At 32.4% G+C, this 27144-nt stretch overlaps 1 protein-coding gene across 1 annotated transcript in view; it reads left to right on the top strand.

The window, feature by feature from the left end:
- RYR2 (ryanodine receptor 2) overlaps window positions 1–27144 on the top strand; it is a 522738-nt gene that overhangs the window by 271417 nt on the left and 224177 nt on the right. Inside the window, exons 46-53 of the mRNA XM_051996568.1 lie at window positions 1756–1891; window positions 4855–5041; window positions 5546–5651; window positions 9426–9546; window positions 14414–14583; window positions 15612–15832; window positions 16659–16749; window positions 23020–23160. Coding sequence (XP_051852528.1) covers window positions 1756–1891; window positions 4855–5041; window positions 5546–5651; window positions 9426–9546; window positions 14414–14583; window positions 15612–15832; window positions 16659–16749; window positions 23020–23160 — 1173 coding nt within the window. The remainder of the gene's footprint in view (window positions 1–1755; window positions 1892–4854; window positions 5042–5545; window positions 5652–9425; window positions 9547–14413; window positions 14584–15611; window positions 15833–16658; window positions 16750–23019; window positions 23161–27144) is intronic.

The raw sequence follows: 27144 nt of genomic DNA, 5'->3' as shown, positions 1-27144 counted from the left end.
ATCTGTGCTTCTAAGGCCTTCAGTTTCTTGCTCAGGATTATCTAATCTCTTTTTATTTCTAGATTCTTTTTTTGTGGTATCATTTGTCCTGATGGACATTTATTAGAAATGTTTAGTGAATGTCAGGCTTGACAGATCCTGGAAATTTTCCCTAATACTTGCTCTGACAAGATAAAAGATTGTTCTGCTGCTAACATTGGTTCAATAAATACTCCAGTAGTTCTTTAGAACTACCAAGAGCTACCACTTATCACTTTTAGTGAATGAACTTTACTACAATGGCACGTATAAATTCCTGTTATCACTCCTCAGTAAAAAGCTACTCTTTCTCTTAGAATATTTGGATTTATTTGAGGAAAAAAAGATAAGAAGTGGTATCATTTTTTTTCAAAAATCTCAGAATTATTGAATTTTAGAATTGAAGAAATTTAGGCATCCATATTGTTGAACTAGTACCCCCAGGGATGCCCATTGTAAAATATCCTTAAGCGTCTACTCTCTGTTTGAGGAGCTTCAATGACATTCTACCTTGGGAGAGTTCTAATTGCTTTATTTTTTTTCTATCATCAAACTTAAACTTATCCCTTTATAACTTCCATTACTTGGTATTCAGTCTTCTGGGAGTATATAAAACAAGATTAAATCCTTTTCAATATGATAGTCTTTCATATTATCAAAGTCTGCTATCATCTTCCCACTAAGTCTTCTCTTATCCAGAATTAAACAAGCTCAATTCTCTTAATCTGTTTTCATATGATATAGATTCAAGGCCCTTCAACATACTAGTTTCTCCCTTCTGTATATTCTCTACCTTATCAGTATTCTTCTTAAACCAAGACACCCTGAACTGAACAGAGAACTTCAGATATGGCCATATGACTTTCTTTTTTTAGTTCTCTCTCTCTCTCTCTCTCACTCACTTGCTCTCTCTCTCCCTCTCTCCCTTTGTCTTTTCCTCTCTCCCTCCCTCTCCCTCTTCCTTTCCCTCTCCGCTTCTGTCCCTTTCCCTCTCTCCAGACAGGAGATCTTGATTCAATAGTCAAAGCACTATCTAAATCAAGATCTTTTCCCCTTGAGACTTGTGTGCCATGCCCAATAAGTAGCATATTGAACCATAACTATGCTCTCTTATTTCTCTTACATTCATATTTTATAGAATTCTTCTGTTTTTGAAAGTGATTCCCCTTTTATATCTCTACTTTAAGCTCTTTACTTAAGTCTAGATGTTTATATTTTGTATTATTTATAATATCCAATTATTGTTGGCCTTGGCTTTTAGTAACTTCACTTCAGGTGGTAATAGCTAATAATTTTCTTAAACACCAAAATATTCTTTGCAGAAACAGAGCAGTATGAAAAAAATTCATGCACAAATTTGAAAAGCTCAGTTTGTTATCTTATTCCATAAAAAGTCATAGATTCTATAGACTTCTTCTGAGGTATTTGCTATAGAAAATTAACCGTATTTTATTGCTTTTGGCCAAATACTGTTACATAGTAAGTCCTTTTGTAAGACTTTGTAAGAATTTAAAGTGAAAATTGATCAAAATTAACAGTCACAACTTCAGTCTTTCACCATGTTAATATGTTTGGATACCTTAGATTCTTGTCATATAATTAGGATTATTCTTATCTTTCCTAATTCTTTGTTCTATAATTTGATTCATTACAAGGATCATGCTTTAACCAAAGGTTTTCCATGACTATTTTAATTGAGACTCTGCGGACACTTTTTGTATGTTGCATTATTTTCAGGTAGTTCGATATCTGGCTGGTTGTGGATTGCAGAGCTGCCAGATGCTGGTTACCAAGGGTTATCCAGACATTGGGTGGAATCCAGTTGAAGGAGAGAGATATTTGGACTTTCTAAGATTTGCTGTCTTCTGTAATGGTATGCATCTAAATTTGAGTTGGAGATGGAGAGGACACTATTGAATTTACTTTCAAATTGTTATTGAAAGCATTGCTATAATCCTAGAAATTTCATAATGTGAAAATAATTTAATGTAATAGATATTTAGTTGTTTTGCACACTAGTATATATGTCTTAAATAACTGGGTAAAACAGTGGATAGAATCTCAAATTTGAAGTCAGGAAGATACCATCCTGAGTTCAAGTCCAGCCTCAGATACTACTTGAATGGCCTTGGGTAAGCCATTTAATCCCATTTGCCTCAGTTTCCTTACTTGTAAAATGAGCTGGAAAAGGAAACAGCAAGCCATTCTAGTATCTTTGCCTAGCAAACTTTAAATGGTATCATAAAGAGTAAGACATGACTGAAAAATGACAATTTATCTCTTAAAGTTACTTATATTGTACTCATTATTTATTAAAGTTTAAATCAATTTCCAAAGTATGATGAATTATTATACTTTTTAATCACTTCAAGCAGGATGCCCAAGTTCTCCTCATAAATGACTCCTTTTAATTACTTTTTGATTTTAAAATTTTACTATCATCAAAAATTCATATTGTTGAAAATGTTTTATACTTTTTTATTGTCTTTTTCCCCTACTGTTTAAATTGATGTTGTAAAAAAAAAATGATGAAGGTGAAGAGTAGCATTGCTTGTATTTTCAATTACATACTTTTAAAAAATGACCATGGTTCATTGTTTTTATTTTACATTTTTGAATTGATATTTATTTTCAGGTCTGTTTGCAATTTGGCATACTTCATTAAACAAACTCACCTAAATTCTTAGTAAAGATAAATAAATATTATCTCTTTGTAACTTCCATTTCTTGCAATTCTGCCCTATTGGAACAAATGAAACAACTAATTCCTTTCCAACATTTCTTCATATCCTCAAAGACTGTTATATTCTTTAGTTTGAGTCTTGTCTTGTCCAAGTTAAATAAACATGTCCAGTTCTTTCAATCTACTTTCATATGACACAAATTCAAGGCTCTTCACCATATTGGTTTCCTTTTCTGGACAGTCTCCATTTTATTAATATTTCTCTTAAACCCTGGTACCCAGAAATGAGCAGAGTACTTCAAATATGACCAGACTGCTGGGGCAGAATAAAAAGAACTGTCACTTTCAAGCTCTCTCTCTGTGTGTCTGTCTCTCTCTGTCTCTTTCTCTGTCTCTCTCTCTCTCTCTCTCTTAAATTATCATTTTCTCTCAATTACATGTGCAAACAATTTTTAACATTCCATGTGGTTTTTTTTTTTGTGTGTGTGTGTGTGTATGTGTGTGTGTGTGTGTGTGTGTGTGTGTTGAGTTCCAATTCTATCCTTCCCATCTTTCTCTCTTTTCTCCCTTGAGTAGTCTGTTATAGCATATATATGTGCAATCATGTAAAATATTTCCATGTTAATCATTTTGTTCAAGACACTCAAACAAAAAAGAAAGAAAAGAAGAAAGAAAGAGAAAGAAAGGAAGAAAAGTTGCAGTATGTAGTTAGAGAACATCAGTTCTTTCTCTGAAGATAGATAACTTTTTCAGTCTGAGTCCTTTAGGATTGTCTTGCACCCTTGTATTGCCTAGTTTGCATAGTTAAGTCATTCACAGTTCTTCACTGTACAATATTGTCGTTACTATTTATAATATTTTTGTTTTGTTTGTTTCATTTTGTATCACTTTATGTAAGTCCAGATTTTTTTGAAATCATTTTGCTTATAACTTCTTATAGTACAATAATAAAACCATCAAGTCATATATCACAACTTGTTCAGACTTTGCCTCAATTGATAGACATTCTTAAATTTCCAATTGTTAGCTACCACAAAAAGAACTGTTATAAATATTTTTGTACAAACAGACTATTTTCCCTTTTTAAAAAATTTCTTGGAGTAGCTAGGTGGCATATTGGATAGAGTTCCAGTCCTGAAATTAGGAAGACTGAATTCAAATCTGGTCTCAGACACTTAACACTTCCTAGCTGTGTGACCCTAGGCATGTCACTTAATCCCAACTGCCTTAGCAATAAATAAATAAAAGAAAAAACAAACAAACAAATAAATAAATGAATAAAAACTTCTTTTAGATATAGACAGCAATGCAGTGATATTTCTGGATCAAAGGGTATACATAGTTTTATAGTCTTTTAGGCATAGTTACAAATGGCTCTCTAGAATGGGTAGATTAGTTCACAACTCAATCAACAATGCATTAATGTCTCAAGTTTCTCACATCCCTTCCAACATTTATCATTTTCCTTTTTTTTTTTTTTTTTTTTTTTTGGTCATATAATCTGATAGTTGTGAGGTGGTCATAGTTGTTTTAATTTGTATTTCTCTACTCAATAGTGACTTAGATCATGTTTTTATGTGATAATAACTTTTCTTTATTTGAAAACTGCCTGTTCATATCTTTTGACCATTTATCAACTGGGGAATGACTTGTATTCTTCTAAATTTGACTCAATGCTCTCTATATATTTGAGAAATGGGGCCTTTATCAAGGCTTGCTATAAATAATTGCTATTTATAGCAATGGATTCGTGCTATAAATTCCTCCCTCTATTTTTCTGCTTTCCTTTTAGTTGTTTTGGTTTTGTTTGTCTAAAAATTTTTAGTTTTATTTAATCACTCATTTTACATTTGTAATATTCTCTATATTTTAATTGGTCCTAAATTCTTCCCTTATTTATCCATTGATTTGACAGGTAAAACTACTCTACATTTTCCTAATTTTTTGTCTTATAACAAAGCCCCAGATATTCTTCTTTTTACCTGTCACATCACATTGTCCACTTGTATTAAATTTACAAGCAACTTAAACGTTTAAGTCATTGTTGTTGGGAGTCTTTTTTTTCCCTTTTCAAACTTTGGTCAAAAATATGTAAATTATCTTGCAAATGAATCAATATTTACATTCACTCTTTCCCCCACATGTGTTTCTAGGGGAGAGTGTGGAAGAAAATGCAAATGTTGTGGTCAGATTGTTAATCCGGAGGCCTGAGTGTTTTGGTCCAGCCTTAAGAGGGGAAGGTGGCAATGGTCTTCTTTCAGCCATGGAAGAAGCTATAAAAATAGCAGAGGATCCTTCTAGAGATGGTCCATCACCAATTAATGGATCCAGCAAAACCCTGTATGTCTAAAAAGGTTTTTCTTAAATATATTTTCATGGGAGAACATAGTAGTTAATATCTATCAAATTAAAAGTGATTTATTTTCATTATTTTAATTTGTCAACTAAATGTAAAATGGTGTGAATTATGAATTAATGTAAATAATTTATTAAATAATAACTATATGCCAAGCATTATGATAAGTGCTGGAAATATAAATACAAAAGTTAAGACAGTCCCTGTCTTCAAGGAACCTATATTCTAATGAGAATTCCTTAAAAAGGGAGTTAGATTCTGGAAAATCTCATAAATGGTGAGTGGAATATTAGAGAGATCTATTTACTACACCCCTTCTAGAGGCAATGACTGATTACAGATCTCATAGAAAGAGATTGCAGTTTGATCCTTGGTAAGTGAAATAGTTGTTCATTATAACTCAGTAATCACATTCCTCTGGGAACAATTGTCTCAAAAAGTACTCATTTATCTTCTGTTTTCTGTTTTCTTTGAAAAATTAATAAAAGTGATTTGACAACAGAAGAAGAGGATACTATCCATATGGGAAATGCCATAATGACGTTTTATGCAGCTTTGATTGATCTGCTGGGACGCTGTGCTCCTGAAATGCATGTAAGTTTGTTTTCACTTAAATTTCTATGAAACAATGTTAAATAATGTTAAATCAGTGATGGATAGTACAGTCATTGGAATTACTGGAATCTCTTTATAGTGCCACAGAGAACTGATTGTTAAATTTTCAATGTAATCTTTTCTTTACATTTGAAAAATCAGCAGATGCTAATATTAAAATTTTAATATATTGATTTGTTGATTGCCTAGACTTAACAGAGTAATGTGGAAAATGTTAATAATTCAATTTAAGCTCAGAAGTGTATCAAGCATACACTTTTTGCCTTTCAGAGGATAATTATTAAACATTTACTTGTATACCACTGAATATAAATGTGAATTATGCTTTCTTAATGGTGATTATTAAATTAGGTTCACACTTTTAAAATTGTTTCTTATTTCAATGGAATTTTGCTGAGGTGGGCAGAGAGAGAAAAATCTAATCAGACCATAAAAGTAACAAAGTAATGCTCATCTCATCCTTTTAAAAATTACTGGCAAATTATTGACTAACAAAATGTGATTTTATCCGGTCATGACTGATTGTTCTTAAGAATTGTAAAAATTAGTAATGGAGTCTAAATGCAGCTCATTAGTACTATAACAACATATTTTGCAATACCTGTTTTGTAAAGAAAAAAAAGAAAAATTGTTTTGTAGTACAATTCCTCCATTTCTCTTCCTACATTAAGACAAGTGCTCTTGTCAAATGGAGGCTTCATAAGAATGTTTTGTCCTTCTGAGAACAATTAAAGGATTAGATTAAATTCTTGGACAGATGTTTTCTGCTGGCTAGAAGGAAACTCATTCTTCTACCATTCTCTGATGCCTTTTACCACTATCCTCCTACCTTTCCCATTCTCCTTAAGGCAGACTTCCTTTTACTACTTTTGGACTTGGGTAAAGGACTGTGGAACCCAAATTCATCTGAATTATGATAGGAAAATGTGAACAATGCCTTCTATCTATCATAGTTTCCTTACTTTCCTGACTGTTCTTCTAGAATAAAGATGCCTAAGCATTTAACCTGAAATTTGAAAACAAAATTTCACAAAAGTAGATTCCACCTTTGAATTATATGTAGGTTGCTTCCTTTACCTCTTCCTTCTTTTCTCTGTTTTTCATAAATACATATTTAGTCTCACTAAAAGCAGTGTTTTACTTTAGCACTGGAAAATTGCTAAAAGAGGAAGAAATGTTTAAAAAACAAAATCTAGAATCTAGTTAACTTTGCTGAAGATTGTGATGGACCTGAGTAAGTTTTATTCTTTAGTAATACTTCAGTATTGCAAGGATAATAATTATATCAATCATAATAACTAACTTTTATATGGAGGCTTAAGTTTTGCAAAGAGCTTTAAAAATATATCTCATAGGGGCAGCTAGGTGGCAGTGGATAAAGCACCAGCCCTGAAGTCAGGAAGACCTGAGTTCAAATATGACCTCAGATCCTTAACATTTCCTAGCTGTGTGACCTTGGGCAAGTTGCTTAACCCTTATTGCCTCAGGGAAAAAAAAAAAAAAAAAACTATATATATTTATATAGATATAGATATATATGTGTATAATTTGGTCTTTTTTAGAATCTACATAAATGCAGATCTTATTCACCCTAAATTAGATTGTTCCTGAGACAACAGGGGTACAGTTCATCATCAGACCCTTTCTGAGTCCTTTTCATATTAACAGGACCTGGTAAAGCTTTACTGTGCTAAAATAGCACAGTATTATCTCCATGTAGAAGAATAGGATATCAGTAAATGGGTATAAAATTTTAAAGATTAATAATATTTGTAGAGTATTCTAGTAGGCCAAGCTTTAAACACTCATAGAATTCATCATTATATTAATGTGCCAATATATATATACACACACAGATACATATACATGTATATATGCATATATATGAATGTGTATATTGTTGTGCATGAATGTGTGAATGTGTATATGAATGTGTATCTATATGATATATACACACATACATTTTTGTACTTTTAAAATTATATCTCTGATTCCCTGATATAAACAAATACAAGTCAAAAAAATGTAGTGTAGTCAGAAAGAACTGGGTTTAGATACTGTCCATTTTTAACTGTGATCCTGGGCAAGTCACTTAATTTCTTTGCCCCAGATAACTTTTCTGAGTCTATCTACTAAGTCAGACTATAGAGGGAATTCCCATATCAGGAAGTACCCCATGTTGAGAAAACCAAAGATATTCTATATATTCATATCTGCTCATTGGCAGCATGCAGTAATGGATAGAGAGCCAACCTGAAAACCAGTAGTTCTTGGGAGCAAGTTCCACTTCCAGCATGGACTTGCTGTGTGGCTTCGTACAGATCATTTAACTTTAGTGCTCCAGTTTCTAACTTCTAATTCTCTATGAGTATAAATTGTAAAGAAGATATTTATCTCCATTGGTAGAGAGAGTTTCTTTACCTGAAAGGTCCCTACAATATTGAAATCCTAGGACCATTCCCAGCACCATCACTATTATCTCCACATAAACTGATAATAATTGTAGCCTATACTTTACACATGCTAGCATTATACAGCACTTTAAGGTTGGCAAAGTATTTTATATATATTATCCTAGTTCATATTTGCAAAAGGCATGTAAGGTAGTAGATAACAATTAGTATACTCATTTTACAGAAGAAAAAAATGGAGAACTAAGTAATTTAATCAGAGTCATACATTTTGACATCAGGAAGACCAGTGTTCCTATCTGATTCAGAACTCCAAGTTTGGCATGATGTGTATTATACTACCTCACTTTCTCACGAAATGTATGTATCACCTTAAGATTTGCAAATGCTTCGTGTACATTATCTGTTTTGATTTACACAATAGTCCAGTGAGTTAAGTGCTATTATTATCTCCATTTGAAGGAGTATGTTGAGAGATTAATTGATCAATTCAGAATTTCTGATTCTGTATCTAGTGCTTTGCCCATTGCACACTCTTCTTGGATGCTGATATGAACAGGTTAGGGAAAGCCAAATATGATTAAAACATGTAAAAATGTATACTTCTGTTTTTGAAAAGGATCACTACGGCCAGAAATTATACTGTGATTCCTAATTAGGATTTATTTAGCCAGTGGCACGTTGATAATATTGTTTTGATTCAACTTTACTTTTCCTTCCCTATGTTCAAAAACCTTGGAATTCTAAAACTCATTAAAATTTAATTGTATATGCAAAGTAGTATAATTGTTAAATGAGACACAAATTTTCCGATGTCCTTAACTTTCCTATGTCCTTAAGATATAAAGCCAATTGATTGATTCTACTTTTCTTTCCTAATGGCCATTTTATTTACTTTGTAATTTATTACATTGATTTAGATGAAGTTATTTTAGCCTGTTTTCAAAGGAAACTTTAAGTATTGGGATATGTAATAGTATATATATGCTATTTTTCATATGGAAATATATTTTACTAATCCATTATTAAGAGGACATAGTTTTGTAGTTCTTTTTACAATCATAGTTTTACTCAGTGTCCTTTTTAATTGGCCTGTATAAGAATCAAATTTGTGACCTGGACATAGTTAACTCTGGGTTCTAGCCTGACTGCCTTATCTCTATAATGCATATCTTGTGGACAATCAGAAATGTTCTTGGGAAGAGTTTTCTTAAACATAACACTATTATTTCTGATTCAGGTCTGACCTCTGGTGGATGTCTCTTATTTATCAAAAGGGAATTTAATTCACTTCCTGGACTTTGGAAGAAAATGTCACGTCTTTTTTTCCCTCCCTTTGTAGTTGATCCATGCTGGCAAAGGAGAGGCTATTAGGATAAGGTCTATTCTAAGATCCTTAATTCCACTCGGAGATTTGGTGGGAGTCATCAGCATTGCTTTTCAGATGCCAACAATAGCTAAAGGTAATATTGTTCTTTGGAATACAATAATATATTGAATAATAAAATTCTTGATAGAACTTTTTCCCTGGTGAAGCATAAAGAAGAGGTTTCTTTACAGTTATTTTGAACTGTATTATTTACAAAATTCTTTCCTTATTATATTGCAAAGTTAATCTTTCTATTCTAATCACATATAATTTTTCACATTTCAGGAATTACATGTTTTTCTTAACCTGTTATTGTTTTAGAAAACTCTCTAAGATTATAAATTGGAGGTATTGATCTGCAAAATGTTTTCATCTGCCCAGTCTATATCCCTGACCTTTACTATCTTTTAATTTTCTCTTTTCTGGTTGATGACAATCTTCCAATTTGTCTTCTTTGACAACTTACCAGTTATTATTGTTTTATTACCAAATTGTTTATTTTTATTGTTCTATTATTTGATTATCTCATGAAGGAAAATTCTTCATTTGGGTTTCACCCAACAGGCAAACTCAGCACTAAAAAGAATGAAAAGGGTTTTATTAAAAGTCAAAGTAACTACACCTTAATGAGCTGATCACTGAAAATCAATAGTACCTTCAAGGTGGGAACAGCTCTTAGATAATTTTAAAATAATCCAGATAGGTCCATCTTAGCAGAAAAAGGTGGAGCCCTTGTATCTCAGTTCTTCCCTAAGATAGCAATTTGCAGATAGGAATATTTGACTAAGAAATGGTGATAGGGGAAAAAACAACAACAATAACTTCAGACTTAGTATCTTCTTCTTTATCAGACAGAGCTTCTCTCAAAACTGATAAGCAGGGTTAACAACAATTGGTAATTGTGTCAAAATAACTTTGAATACCCTAATACTTTAACAACACTTATTAAGAACTTTCAATATGTAAAATGCACTGTAAGATTAAGGGGAAATACAGTGATCTTTCCTTCCAGAAGATTGCATATATGTTTCAAAGAGAAAAATTTAGAGTTAATATGAGGAAAAACTTTTTGACAAATAAAACTGTTCAAAAGTAGGATATGTTAGTTACCCCATGTTTCACTCAAAAAAGTGAGATTTTTCAAGTAAAAGCTGGTTGACTACTTGTAGATTATGTAGTAAAAAGATTGATTATTCATGTGTGGATTTAGTTAGATTCTCTGAAGTCAATTGCTGATCAATCTATGAATTTGTGATTTATTGATCCTTTTCAATGAGGGAAGTATGTTTCAAAAGGTAAGGTAAAATTGTTTCTAGGAAATTATACAATTTGGTGTTTAAAAATTAAATTGTGTCATTTATGCAGAATTTCAGAAAGGTCTTACAATTGTCAATGCTGCATCATCCTGCTGGTCATTCTTATAGAACAATAATATTCCATAATATTTATATACCACAATTTATTCAGCCATTCTCCAATTGATGGGCATCTCTACTCAGTTTCCAGTTTCTGGCCACTATAAAGAGGACTGCCACAAACATTCTTGCACATACTGGTCCCTTTCTCTTCTTTAAAATCTCTTTGGGATATAAGCCCAGTAGTAACACTTCTGGGTTAAAGGGTATGCCCAGTTTGATAACTTTTTGAGCATAGTTCCAAATTGCTCTCCAGAATGGCTGGATGTATTCACAATTCCACCAACAATGTATCAGTGTCCCAGTTTTCCCATATCCCCTCCAACATTCCGCAGTATCTTTTCCTGTCACCTTAGCCAATTTGACAGGTGTTTAGTAGTATTTCAGAGTTGGAGCATCTTTTCATATGGCTAGAAATAGTTTCAATTTCTTCGTCTGAAAATTGTCTGTTCATAAGTGATAAAATTGTTAAACAGATTAGGTAACTGAGGTATTGTAATAGAGGCCTACAGTCTCATAGGTTCTGAAATATTAACAACTTTTAAGTCTGGCCAACCAATCAGCTCTGAATTAATTCGATTCCTTACTTAAACCTTTGCAATAACCTGCTAGTTCGGCTCTTTTTTTTCAAGTCTCTCACTATTCGCTTGTCACTTTCTTTGTCACTTTTTTGTCACTTCATCTACTCCATAAACATCTGTGGTTTCCTATTGCCTTCAGGACCATAAGATAATCTTTTTGACTTTTAAACTTCTTTATAAACTGGATTCTTCTTACCTTTCTAGTCTTCATACATTTTACTCACCTGCATATATTTTATGATCCACTACTACTTTTTGCTATATCTTATACATTCCATTTGTACTGGTCTTATCCCTTGCCTGGAATGCTCTTCCATTCTGAGGGCTAACTTCTAGCTACATTCAAATCCTAAAGTCTAGTTTCCGCAGGAGCTTTTCCATATTTTCCCCCAGCTACTAGTGTCTTTCTTCCAAAATTGACATTTCTATTTATATATACACAAAATATTATAGATATATTATATAAATAACTATCTCTGCCATTACAATGTTTGTGCTCCTTTAGAGCATAATTCTGTGCATGTGGTATATGCTTAATAATTGCTTTTTCACTGACTGACCAGAAACTTGCAGTTTAGGTTCTATTGTCTTAGTCTTTGAGAACTTATTGAGAAATAAGATGGGGGGAAGGTGGAAGAAGAGACAGTGATAGAAAAAGACAGAGAGAAAGGAAACAGAGAAAGACAGCAGAATAAGATAAATAGCAGACTAGTTTTGGAGTCGTGAAGACTCTATAAAAGTCCTGCCCCTGACTTATAATAATTATGTAACTTAGGTGAGTCACTTATTTCAGTACCTTCGTAAATGCTAAGAATGTATATTATAGACATGTTGCTATTCTACACTGGTGAAAGACATTTCCATGCTGAAAATTCCCTCATATTGATAAAATTACAGGACTATTCCTGTTCCATCAATTACAATGTGGAGAATATTATGGAAATAAAATTTTACATATGTTTTTATTCATTTAAATTTATTTAGTTTTGTCTAAAATTGAGACTCATGATACTTCTATAATGATTTTGTTGCTTTATGAAGAATTTTGCATATACACACATGGGTACACATGTACCCACACCTATGCCTACAGAGGAGATAGAAAGGTATACCTGTATTTTAGTTATATTCAAATATAATATTTACATAAAAAGAAAATGAATAACTATATAATCAATAGAAATTTATTTCCATGTTTTTTTTACTTTTCCTAGATCTCTGGAATCAATATAGACAGATAGATATATAATCCATATTTTTATTTTTATTTCACTTTTTTTAGGCTCTTTCTGATTCTGTTTTTATTTTCATTTTCTCCAAATATACTTTATGGAAATTAATGAATACCTGTACTTTATTTTTTATCATCTCTTTTTCTTGATATTTTCTAATTAAATATCACACTTCATTTATTTTTTATTGATTTGAGTCCTAATACTTCAGCACATTTCTCATGGATAATGAGAGTAATGATTTAACTTATCTTCTTCATTAACTTTTAGTGTACCCTTATATATTACAGCTATTTTATATTATACATATCATAATTCTCTCAGAAGCTCACAGACTTCTCCATATGGTCAAATGTCAGAAATGTTCTAAGTATATGCTAAGTTCCATTATTCACATGTATAAATGTTCTCTTTAGTTTTCTTATTCCTTTTCCTCTTGTGTAATCCTTATTCAATTATTTGAGAAAAGTCTCTCTCTCTCTCTCTCTCTCTCTCTCTCTCTCTCTCTTCTCTCTCTCACACACACACACATACACACACACACACACACACACACACACACACACACACACACACATTCTCTCTCTCTCTCTCTCTTTCACTTTTTTTTTTTTCTCTATTCCTCTTTGTATTATATCTTTATTTTCCCTTAATGAGATCCAAAATGATCTTACTAAAGGCTGGCATTATAATAAATATATTAGTAACTATTAGAGATATTAAAGCCCTCAAGGGAGATTTAAACTGCTAACTTTCTTGGTAGTACCCCGAAGTACTATTTATTACATCTACATTAATTTATGTCTACTCCTTCCTCTTCTAATTAAATTTACTCTTTCTAGATCTCTAGAACTGATATAGATGATAGATAGATAAATGTATAAAGAAATAGAAATACACACTTATCTACACTAACATTTTTTAAATAAATTTTAAGAAAGTTGTGTATTCTATTTTTCTATTCTTAGTAATCTTGCCTTCTTTTTTTCTGCAAATTGAAACTTGTTCTGGAAGATAACCATCATTATATAGTTATTGATATAGAAAAAAATATTTCTAGTTTTAACTTACATTTCCTAGATCTCTGGAACAAGTTATACATACATCCATATGTTCTCCCTCATACATACATACATACATGTACACACATATACACACTAAAATTATTAATAAATTATAAGATTATATATTGAAAAGGATTTATTTTTACCATTTGTGTACTTTGTGAGTCCTATAATTTTTTCTCCTTTTACAGAGATGACTTTGACTTTATTTTATTTTCTAGCATCTTCAGAATTAAATAGAATTTTTTTTGCCAAACTTTCTTCAAAAGTCAATATGTACTTTATAAAATTAGATAATAAACTAGTTAGTTATGAGAATAATTTTATCAAACAGAATTTTTAAAAAATCATCCTATATTCTAACACTCAAGAAATTGTTTTTTTCCTAAAGGCTTGATTTCTTTTAGTGTTAATAATATCTGAAAGCAAACGAAAAATATTTTTTCCAAGTCAGTGGCTAGAAAAATAAAACAATTACTTTATTCATTTTTAAACTTTGAAAGAAGAAGAAACAAGGGAAGTCCTATAGAAGTCCTATAATATCTCATCTGTAGGTAGCCATTGATAATGTGTGTGTGTGTGTGTGTGTGTGTGTGTATGTGTGTGTGTATATATATATATATATATACATGTATATATATATATATATATATTTTTTTTTTTCCCCAGATGGAAATGTGGTGGAACCTGACATGTCAGCAGGGTTTTGCCCAGATCACAAGGCAGCCATGGTTTTGTTCCTTGACAGGGTCTATGGAATTGAGGTTCAAGATTTTCTACTTCATCTTCTCGAGGTTGGCTTTCTGCCAGACCTCCGCGCTGCTGCTTCTTTAGACACGGTAACAATTTAAAAATCTGACTATTTCAGTTTGATGGCTTTTTCTAACATTGTTTAATGGGTGAAAGATGACTCTACCTCAATTAGGGAAAACAAGAAAACTGAGATTTCCCCCCCCAAAAAAAAAATCAATTTGTCCCTTAAAAACAAATAACTTTTCCTATTTTCAAACATTTAAAATTGTTAAGAATTTATACTATTTAAATGAGCATTTTGAAATACAGGATTTAATGACAAAGTAATAGCTTTTGAATGTCTTTCATAGGATTATTTAGTTGTATGGTAAGGACTGTGCTAAAATTCTAGACCATCAATAGTTAAGCCAATATTTTCAAGTAAAAGAACTCTTTTTATCTGGAAGAAAAGTCATTCTAAAGGGGACATAAATCTTTTTACGAGGGTCATAATGTTAATAGAATAAAAATGAAATCACACAATTAAAGATGTAAATTTGCTTTTGTCTTTTGCAAAAACTATGTTTTTGTATTCTCATTATTTAGTACAATGCTATCTACATAGTATGTTCTTAATAAATATTCAATCAAATCAGGTACTTATATGCATGGGTATATTTTTGAAAATAAAATAAGTAATGTCTAGTAAAGAAATAAACTTTTGACTTCTTCACTTTACAAATCTTATTAGCATAAAACAAAACATAAAACAAAAGACAATGCAGAAAAATTTATGTTTGTGAAACACAATTAAGCATACACAATCATTTTGGTATCCATTTGTGTTCCACTTTTATTTGGTCACTATTAGTGATTCAAAATTTGAGAGAATTCATGGGAAGAGGGAAGAAAATGCAAGAACCTCTGGGTAATGTATTCATTGTTAATTGGAAGCTGATTTCATCTCAGTTTTCTTAAATCAAAGAACTGTACAACTATGTATTTCACATAGAAGTATATCTATATTTATTCTTTTTTTGGGTAAGAGAATAAATATCAGCAATAGTTTATATTTTCTTTTCTTAATGTTCTGTTTCATACACATGCAACTCATTGCTTTCATTTAATTTCATAGGCTGCTCTCAGTGCCACAGACATGGCCTTGGCTCTCAATCGGTATCTTTGCACTGCAGTCTTGCCTTTGCTGACAAGGTGTGCTCCTCTTTTTGCTGGCACTGAACACCATGCTTCACTCATAGACTCACTGCTTCATACAGTGTATAGGCTATCCAAGGGCTGTTCTCTTACAAAAGCTCAGCGGGATTCCATAGAAGTCTGTCTTCTTTCTATTTGTGGGTAAGTCAAAGAAAATTCTATATTGAATTTTAATTTTTCCAAGAAAAAATTACTATCAATCTTCAGTTAATTTATTCTTTAATGATATTATAAAATATTAAATTTATTTCTGCTCTGTGGTTAAGTGCTATTAAAACAACCTACTTCTAAAGACAAATTACAGAAATAGGAAGGTTTTTTTCTCTGAACTTATTGAAATGCTTTGGATATTTGTATTTTTTTTTTCCATTTTTCTCCTCCTAATTAATAGTTGCCTCTTTCTCTCTCTGACTCCTTTTTACATTGATGTTTATTAGTATATTTTTCAGGGGGAAGGTTAAGGGATTTTTTGTGTGTAACAGTACATAGTAATATTTTTCCATCTTATTTCTGAAGACTATTTTTAAATTTGATTAAGACTTTCATCTTGCTTTCTGAGAGGGGAAGGGAAAGCAAAGGGAACTTTATGTAGCTTCTGTACATGGGTGATGATTAAAAGATGAAGATATATGTATATTGATGATATAAAATTTTTGGTACTGGTTATAATTTAAATTTTAATATGTTTTGTATTATACTACTACTATAAAACTATTTGAAAAATACTGATTTTTAAAATTAACTTTAGGTTTCTATTTTCATTTTTATTTGTTCCTATCATGTTATTTTGTGACAAAAATTACTGATAGTTAATTCTCTTACCAAGCAATTCCACCTAATTTGGTACATATTTTATACTTGAAGCTAAATGTTCTAGATAAAAGTTCTTGCTTATGTCATAAATTATAATAATTTTTAAGTGAAAATATATTTTACTTCCCTGGTAAAAATATTATTGTTCCAACAGCCAGTTGAGACCTTCCATGATGCAACACTTATTAAGAAGATTAGTTTTCGATGTTCCATTATTAAATGAACATGCTAAGATGCCTCTTAAAGTAAGTGTGAGCAAAATTTCAAGTTACTTTTGTTTCCTATTTTATTTCCTGTAAGGTAATAATCTTCTAATATATGTTTTTTAAATAACTTTCCTGAGAATGGATAGTTGATAGTAAAACAAAACAAAACAAAACATAACTTCTATGTAGACAAACAAGAAAACATCACAAGGTATTACAATAGCTGATTCCCTTGTTCATTCCTGGTTATTAGCAAGGAAAGTTAAAGTCACAAATCACTTTGCCTCAGTCTATGACCTGAGTGGCATCACAAAATACAGATTGGCCATTATCTCTCCTGATACAAGATTGGTTTGGGAGTAAAAACAAATCACCCCACTATGCTGGGTGTACATCCTGGCTGTGCTTATTACCTTTAGAGCCTCAGGTAAATCAATTAATCTCTTTGGACCTCAGTTTTCTTTTAAAGTCAGCTAGTGGCACATTAAATGAAGTGCTAGACCTGTAGTCAGGAAGATTTTAGCTGAAAATGTGCCTCAGACACTTAATTAATTTTGTTACTTTGGTCAATTCCTTTAACTTCCAGCTGCATCAATTTCCTCATCTGTAAAAGTGAGATCATAAAAGTACCTGCCTCATGCAGTTTTGGTGAAGATAAAATGAGATATTTGTAGAATGTCTAGCAAAATATCAGGTATATAGTAGGCAACTTTATAAATGCTCATTACCATACCTTCCTTCCCCATGTTTAAATTGAAGAGATTTGAATTTGTCTGTATAACATTTAAGGTCATTTTCAAATAGAAATCTTTTAATCATATAAATATTCTTTTCATGACTATCTGCCTGTGATGATTGACAACATAGTTGATGATAGGATCTCAATTTCCAAAGTACACAGACAAGCATGCCCCTGCTTGCTAAGCCTTTGACTTTGTGAAATACAGACAAATCTGCAAAAATTTGGAGAAGTGTTGAAGAGTTAGTATGCTTAATGTTTGTAGTCTCGACAACCTAGATTCAACCAATTAGTCAATATTTATTGAATACCTACTATATGTAGGCATCCTTTTAGATGCCAGGGGATATATATATATGTATCTGTGTGTGTGTGTATGTGTGTGAAATAATTTGTTTTAAAAAGAACTTAGCATTCTAATGGGGGAGACAGCAAGTGCATATATAAGTATATATGGCATTCATAGATTGTATGTCCCCATATTCACAGTTATATATAATCTATACTTATATATATATGTGTGTCTATATACATTATATCTATGTTCTACTTTATTTTTATTTATTTTGTTAAATATTTCCCAATTATATTTTAATCCAGTTCTGACTGCATGGAAACTTCTTGAGGTCATGTGTGGCAAGTTGGTGCTTGTTTGATACCTCCATTTTAGATTACCTTTATAGACAGGTGTGACTGGTTACACAGAGATGATTGTATTGGGTGAAATCAAAGCGTTGGAAGAGACCTCCTTAGACCATCCAAGCAATATCTAAAGAGTATTAAGTTCTAACACTTTTTTATATATAGTTAATATATTTTTCCTAGTTATGTGTAATTTTTTTTACATTTGTTTTTAAAACTTTTAAGTTCCAGATTCTCTCCCTTCCTCACTCCTTTAAGAAGGCGCATGTGAAGTTATGTAAGACATTTCCATAAAAGTCATGTTTCAAAAGAAAACAGATTTCTCTCCCCCAAAAAATACCCTCAAGAAAAATAAAATGGAAAAAAGTGCTTCAATCTGTATGCAGACACAATCAATTCTTTCCCAGGATAGGGATAGAATTCATCATAAGTCCTTCAGAGTTGTCATGATCATTGTATTGCTGAGAATGGCAACATTATTCACAGCTGATCATCCCACAACATTGCTATTACTTTGTACACAGTACATTTCATTTTGCTTCAGTTCAATGAGGACTATTTCCAGGTTTTTCTGAGAGTATCTAGCTCATTGTTTCCTATAAAACAATGATATTACATCACATACCACAGTTTATTCAGTCATTCCCCAATTGATGGGCATGCCTTAATTTCCATTTCTTTGCCCTGAGAAAACAGCTGCTATAAATATGTTTCTATATATAAGTCCTTTTCCTTTCTTTTCTATTTTTTCAGTTTATATTGAGATTCATGCTTAAAAGTGGTATTGTTAGGTCAAAGGATATGCATGATTTTTATAGCCCTTTGGGCATAGTTCATATCTTATAATCATTTATCAAGTCAAGGGCGATGGCCCTATTTTTTTTTTTCAATAAATTTGATTCAGTTGCCTGTACATTTGAGAAATAAAGCCTTCATCAGAGAAACTTGCTTCAAAAATTCTTTTCCTGGTTAACTATTGTTAACTCTATTTCCTCCTTGTTTGTCCTATCGTCTCTTTCCTTTTACCTTGACCCTCCTCAAGAGTGTTTTACTATTGATCACCCCTTTCCCCAATATGCCCTCTTTTCTATTACTGTTCCCTTTTCTCTTCCCCTCCTATTTTTTTCAGGATAAGATAGATTTTTTTTATACCCATATTGAGTGTGCATGTTATTTCCTCTTTGAGCCAATTCTGATGAAAGTACAATTCACTCACTTCCCTCTTCCTCTTTTTTTTCTTGCCTTTTTTATAGCAGATAATTTATGCCATTTCATCTCTCCCTCTCCCTTTCGCCCAGTATATTCCTCTCATTCATTAATTTTCTTTTTTTACATATTATCCCTTCATATTCCACTCACAACTGTTCCCTCTCTATACAAAACCCTTTTCTAACTGCCATGTTAATGAGAAAGTTCTTATGAGTTACAAGTATCATCCTCTCCTGCAGGAATGTTAACAGATGAACCTTATTAAGTCCCTTGTGACATCCCTTTTCTATTCACTTCCTTATTCTTCTCCTGAGTCCTGTATTTGAAATTTATGTTTTCTATTCAGCTCTGGTCTTTTCATCACAAATGCTTAAAAGTCCTCTATTGTTGGAATCCTTACTAACTGCTAACTAATTAGAGTTGATCTAATCTTACAAGAAGATGTTTTGGGCAGAACCTGAAACAAGGTACTAAGTAGAACTAATTAATACAAGGCTTGTGTTCACACCTTTACTCATTGGAGTTCAATGAGTTCAAACCTCCCTTGAAGCTTTTTGGGCTAGAGAGCACTATGGGAGAAAACCCACAATCCCTCTCTTGAGCATAAATAGAGCTTCAATGGGCCAGTCGAGGAAGTTCTTGAGAGTGAAGAAACTATAAGTCGGGATTTCACCGGAATGACATGAAGAATGGAGCTGGCTGGAGGCTGAAGAAAGCAGAGGCAGAAGCAAAGGACAAAGTGGCAAGAGCTCTTGGAACCAAGCAGAGAGATAGGCCTCTAAGCTAACCGGGCTATATTGGAGATAATAAAAGATCTGAACTTTTATCACCTGGCTGCTTTTTGAGAAGAAAAAGCTCACCACACTCTATTTCATTGAAAATCTACCTTTCCCCTGAAGGATTATATTCAGTTTTGCTGGGTAGATGATTCTGGGTTGTAACTCTAGCTTCATTGCTCTGTGGAATATCATATTCAAGTCTCTCCAGTCTTAAGGTAGAAACTGCTAAATCTTATATTATCCTGACAGTGACTCCACTATACTTGAATTGTTTCTTTTTTGAATGCTTGCAGTATTTTCCTTGACCTGGAGGTTTCAGAATTTAGCTAGAGTATTCCTGGGAGTTTTCATCTTACTGTCTCTTTCAGGAGGTATATTCTTTCAATTTCTATTTTACCTCTGGTTCTGGAATATCATGATAGTTTTCCTTGATAATTTATTGAAAGGTGATATCTAAACTTTTTTTTTTCCTTGAGGCAATTGGAGTTAAGTAACTTGTGTAGGATCACACAGCTAGGAAGTGTTAAGTGGCTGAGGTCAGATTTGAACTCAGATCCTTCTGACTTCAGGGCTGGTGCTCTACTGCACCACCTAGTTGCCCTTAAGTTCTTTTTTGGACCATGGTTTTCAGGTAGACCAATAATTTTAAAATTATTTCTCTTGGGTCTATTTTCAATTGTTTTTCCAATGAGATATTTCACATTGTTTTCTATTTTTTCATTTTTTTCATTTCATTTTATTGTTTCTTGATTTCTCATAAAGTCATTAGTTTCCATTTGCTCAATTCTAATTTTTAAAGAATTATTTTCCTCACTGAGCTATTGTACTTCCTTTCTCATTCCCAATTCCCACTGGAATTTTCCATTTCAGTTTTGGTTTTTCAGGCATTCTTCTCATTAGCTTTTTTATATTTACTTTTGTGCCACTCTCAATTCTCTTCCAAATTTTTCCTCTATTTCTCTTCCTTGATTTTCAAAATTCCTATTGAGTTCATCCATGGCCTAAGACCAATTCTTATTTCTCTTGGATGCTTTGGGTGTAGGAGCTTTGACTTTGTTATCTTCTTCTGAGGTTGTATTTTCATCTTCATAGTCACCTTAGTAACATTCTGTGATCAGAATCTTTTTCTGTTGTCTGCTCACTTCCGTAGTCTATTACTTGGCTTTTTAAGTCTTTGTTAAAATAGGGTTTTATTTCCAGGGTGGAGAGTGTACTGTCCCAAGATGTTTTCAAAGGTCCTTCTAGGTATCTGCCTTTTTTCCACTTTTTGTATCCCTAGCACTTTGCAAAGTATCTGGCACAGAGCAGGATAGTAGGTGCTTAATCAGTATTTGAAAGTGTGAGAATTGTTCTGTTTGGCCCCCAGAGGGTAGAAACAAGCTCAGATGTAGAGGGCTGAAACTCTGAAAAGTGTGCTTGAATCAGACAGCAGAGCACTTAAGGCTAATTACCTATTTGAGATAATGGCTTTAGATACATATATTTAGATGAGATGGTGATGGCTCTCTTTACCATTGGTGCTTGCTGAATATTTGGTGATGAGGTAATTGTAGGCAAGGATTGTAGAGCTGACTGAGAGAAGTCAGAGTCACTTGGCTGCAGGACGGGGAGGAGAGAAACTGGAGACTTCTGACTCCAGAATCCAGGATACATCTTTGGCAAGCCTCATGACAGCTTGCCTGCCTTCTTCACTTCTCCCTTTAAAGACCTAAAGAATTTTGATCCTGACTCTGACTGATCTTGAGGCCCTCCAGGGAGCTAGCCCAGACATTATACTCAATGAGTTAACTTTGTAAAGAGGAAAATTTAAGTTCAAAATTAAGAAAAAATTTCTAATAGTTAAAGGTTTCTAAAAGTGGATAGGCTGCTTAGAATAGTGATAGATTTTAACTTCTCAGAAGTTTTCTAGAAAAGGCTAAATTACTGTTTCATAGATATATTGTAGTAGGGATTATGTTAATATATTGCTTCAAATACAAGGCTGTTAAAATACCTTAGAACTCTTAAGTTCTGCTGTTCTTTGGCTAAAAGGAGAGATATTATTTGGGAAATGTCAGTGTAGGTCTCTCAAGAGAAATTAGTTTTGAACTGGGTCTTTTAAAAATTGGTAGACAAAGACTGACAGAAAAGAAAAGAACATGAGCATAGACACATAGTTATTTAAAAATATATATTTTTTAATTACTGTGCCTTATCCTGAATATGTATCTAAAGATCATTGTGAATTACATTATTATTCAATTCCACCTTTTACAAATAGAAACAAACAGAAATTATTGGATTTGAATTTTTTTCTGTGTTTTAGTGTCATAAAATCAGTATTAAAAGGGAGTCTCAGAGGTTATCTGGTCTAGTCCATTCTTAAATAGAAGTAATGTCTACAGCAAAACTTTCCAAGTGGTCATCCAGGTTCCACTTGAAGATATCCAGAAATTTCTTGCTGCCTAATTAAACAGAAATCTGCACTATTTTTGGAAAGTTGCAGTTGTTAGAAAACTTTACTTATATTAACTCAAAATCTGCCTCTTTTCTAAGCTATTCATTGCTTCTAGTTTTCTCCTCCAAGACCAAATAGAACAATTCTAATCAAAGGCTCATTTTTCTGAGTTCCAGTCTGACCTGAGATTTCCTAGATCTGTGATCCTGGATTTGTCACTTAGCTCCATTTGCTTCAGTTTCTTCATTAGTAAAATGAACTGGAGAAAGAAAGAAACCCTACTATGTATGCCAAGAAAACCCCAGATGGAAAGGCAAAAAAAGTTGGATATAACTGAATGTAGAAACCAGAAACAGAACCTAGCAAGTCAATTTTTAAAAAATTCAGTTCAGATTCAGAAAAGCCTCTTGAGTTGGTAGCGCTGTATGATATTAAAATTCTAGTTAGGAATTAATGAAAATAATTGCCTTTTGCTTTGACTTTTTATATTATTTTGTACATAGCTGCTGACAAATCATTATGAGAGATGCTGGAAGTATTACTGTCTTCCTGGAGGCTGGGGAAGCTTTGGTGCTGCCTCAGAAGAAGAGCTTCATTTGTCAAGGAAGTTATTCTGGGGTATTTTTGATGCCCTGTCTCAAAAGGTAATTTATTATTGCTTCATACTTGGTAAGCTGATAGTATGTTTAGTAATGAACCAGAGTTGTTTCTAATAGATTGGTTTTCTAGCACATTGGGTAGGTTTTGTCTGAAATTTAAAACAACTATGACATTCTTCTATATTTCTATCTGTACCTTTGATAACTGCACAGAACCCCATTATTCCCTCAAAGATACTTTAAACATCTGCTTAACTTTTCTTTAAAATCATTATTTAATATGACAGTAAAGGACCTAAATGACTAAATATCTATGAATATGATAAAATGCTATGCATGTCACATATAAATACCACTGAACCTGAATAAGTCACATCTAAAAGATTATTTTTCCTGTTTATTCCCTCAATTTTCAAGGGAATGTGAGATAACCTTGGATTACAATAATAATAACATTTCTATAATGTATTAATATTTGCAAAGTTCTTATACATATGTTGCTTCAATTGAGCTAATTCTAATATATACCTAATTCTATTTACATTTTATAGCTAGGTGCTGTGTAAATTAAAATATTTCTTTTCAAGTATTGACACTTTATCAGTTTTTAAAAGTATCAAGTATCTTATGTGTAAAAAGAATTATAGTTATGAAAAGGGATTCAAATATGAAAAGGTTGGCTCTGCCCTCAAGGAGTTTCCTATTTAGTGGAAATAATATATATGAGCAACTAGAATGCAAAAAGTGTTAGATGTTTTAGAGAGGTAGCCGATCAAAATTAGTTTGAGACCCTGTAAACACATTAACATATCAAAAAAATATACATCAGAAGTATGGTGGATGGTAGGTTAAACACTTGAGATTATATTTGTCATAGAAAATCGACATACTGGACCATTCATCCATGACAATCTATTGAAAGTTGAGTCAATTTCAAACCGTCAAATTTTATGTTACATTTTTATCTTGTTGAGGTGGCATTTCTGACATACACTGACTGCTTGACTCCGTACAAATTTTCTTCATTTCTAGTATATTAGGTAGTTCCCCAAGACTACAAATTGCAAGGCTGCTAGGTGGCACAATGGATAGTCATAAAGCAGGAAGACTCATCTTCCTGAATTCAAATCCAGCTTCAGCACACCTACTAGCTGTGTAACCTTGGACAAGACACCTCACTTTTGCCTCAGTTTCCTCATCTCTAAAATAGCAACATAAGGAAATGCAAACCATTTTGGTATCTTTGCAAAGAAAATCCCAAATTGGGGTCACAAAGAGTCAGACGTGATATGACTAAACAGCAACAAGTGGCAGAGAAGATACTAGCTTAGATTGGTGGGAAACATCAATGTGTGAGATAGTGACCTATATCCAAATTGAAATCAGAGATCCTCAAGGTAAAAAGCAAAAAAAAAAAAAAAAAAGGATTTATCATGATCATGAGAGAAAGGGTAACTCCCAACAGACAGGTTGTCAGTAAGGAGTGCAAAGTGCAAAGTGCAAAACACAAGATAAACTCTAAATAAATTCTTAACTCAGAAACCCTCTCTCTTCCTCCCCTTCTGACCTTTTTTCTCACTGGCTGTGGAATTCTAATTTGCCCAGAGCCCAGAACCAAAAAATACTAGTCAATAACACACTTTTTACTGTATTAGGTACTTAAATGCTAATGTGTTTGAGAAAATAGGAGGAAAATATGTTTATCAAACATAATTGAACACCTACAGCTTTCAGCTATAGGTCAACTTGTTAATGCAAAGTCTCAAGTCACAGTTAGAGCATAGTTTGAAGCTCATATTCTGAGCTTCTGAGAGGGTCTTTACTCAGTTCCTATTCATCAAAAGTCCTTATTATTGATGAAATAGCAGTTCTGATCCCTGTCCCAATCCCTAACAGACCCTCCATGTACATTTTTGCCTTGTTTTCTGTCAAATATAATATGCAAAAAGAAATTTTTTTTTCCCTTAACAAACATTGTAATTTTTAAGAAGTAAATTTAAAGTGAATTTGACAAATAGGTTTTCCTTTAAAAACAAAAGTGTCATGCATTTCTATATTATTTTACAATTTACAATACATTTACTTTACAACCACTTTGTGTGGCAGTGAGAATAACCACCTCACCCTCTCCAAACCCCCCATTTTACATGTGAGAATAGTGAGTCTTCAAAAAGATTTAACAGGGAGAACTGGCATTCCAATGACTCCTGACTCTTACTCCAATGCTCATTAAGATCCTAGGGCTAGAAGGAAAGGAATAAGCTTTGATATAACTTGTGTTGTCTAAAACAATGTTTCTACCAGTAGCTGCTTTAATCCTCACAACTGTGCAAAGGTAGATAATATTATCATCTCCAGTTTACAGTTGAGAAAACATTGGAAATGTTTCCTTAAAATAGTAGCATCTATTTAAAACCATCAGCAAGCATCATATGTAATGGGGATAAACTGGAACCATTCCCAATAAGATCAGGTATGAAACAAGGTTGCCCATTCTCACCATTACTATTCAATATTATATTAGAAATGCTAGCTTTGGCAATAAGAGAAGAAAAAGAGATTAAAGGAATTAGAGTAGATAATGAGAAAACCAAGTTATCACTCTTTGCAGATGAGATGATGGTACTTAGAGAACCCCAGAGAATCAACTAAAAAAATATTAGAAATAATCCATAACTTTAGCAAAGTTTCAGGATACAAAAAAAATCTACATAAAATCATCAGCATTTTTATGCATCATTAACAAAATCCAATAGGAAGAGATACAAAGAGAAATTCCATTTAAAATAACTGTCAATAGTATAAAATATTTGGGAATCTATCTGCCAAGCGAATGTCAGGAACTATATAAGCAAAATTACAAACACTTTCTACACAAATAAAATCAGATTGAAACAATTGGAAAAATATCAAGTGCTCTTGGATAGGTTGAGCAAATATAATAAAGATGACAATATTAACTAAACTAATCTATTTATTTAGTGCTATACCAATCAAACTCCCAAGAAACTATTTTACTGACATAGAAAAAATAACAAAAAAATTCATTTGGAAGAACAAGAAGTCAAGAATTTCAAGGGAATTAATGAAAAAAAAGTAAATAAAGGTGGCCTAGCTGTAGCAGATCTAAAACTATATTATAAAGCAGCAGTCATCAAAACCATTTGCTACTGGCTAAGAAATAGAGCAGTTTATCAGTGGAAATAGGTTAGGTTTACAGGACAAAACAGTCAATGGCTATAGTAATCTAGTGTTTGACAAACCCAAAGACCCCAGCTTTTGGAATAAGAACTCACTATTTGACAAAAACTGCTGGGAAAATTGGAAACTAGTATGGCAGAAACTAGGCATTAACCCACATTTAATACCATATGCCAAGATAAAGTCGAAATAAGTTCATGATCTAGACATAAAGAATGATATTATAAACAAATTAGAAGAACATAGGATAGTTTACCTCTCACATTTGTGGAGGAGGAAGGAATTTGTGACCAAAGAAGAATTAGAGATCATTACTGATCACAAAATAGAAAATTTTAATTATATTAAGCTAAAAAAGTTTTTATACAAACAAAACTAATGCAGACAAGATTAGAAGGGAAGCAATAAACTGGGAAAACATTTTTATATCTAAAGAATCTGATAAAGGCCTCATTTCTAAGGCCTTCTTGAATCCAGGTCTTGTATTGTATCCACTGCATCACTTCTAAGGGTGTTGCCTTGAAGGGAACCCAAAAGCCATTAAAATTAACCCCCTCATTTTATAAATGAGAAAATAGTGGGACAGCGTGGTTTAGTGACTTTTCTAGGGTTATAGAGGAAATAAAACTAGTATTTAAATTGAGGTACTCTCACTCCAGAGTTTACTTTTTCATTGCACTACATTGCCTTACTCTCATTGATAATAATTGCTGGAAATTGAATTACATGGTTTAATCAAGACGAAATCTCTCAGAGTTTGTTGACCTTTCTGATAAAGTATCTCTGCCATTTGAATTCATGGTGTGACTTGAATTGTTTAGCCACTTC

This window comes from Antechinus flavipes, chromosome 4 (genome assembly GCF_016432865.1).
Source record: "Antechinus flavipes isolate AdamAnt ecotype Samford, QLD, Australia chromosome 4, AdamAnt_v2, whole genome shotgun sequence".
In the NCBI taxonomy this organism is placed as follows: domain Eukaryota; kingdom Metazoa; phylum Chordata; class Mammalia; order Dasyuromorphia; family Dasyuridae; genus Antechinus; species Antechinus flavipes.
The sequence above is the reverse complement of the archived record's forward strand: the minus strand, read 5'-3'. Positions and strand labels throughout refer to the sequence as shown.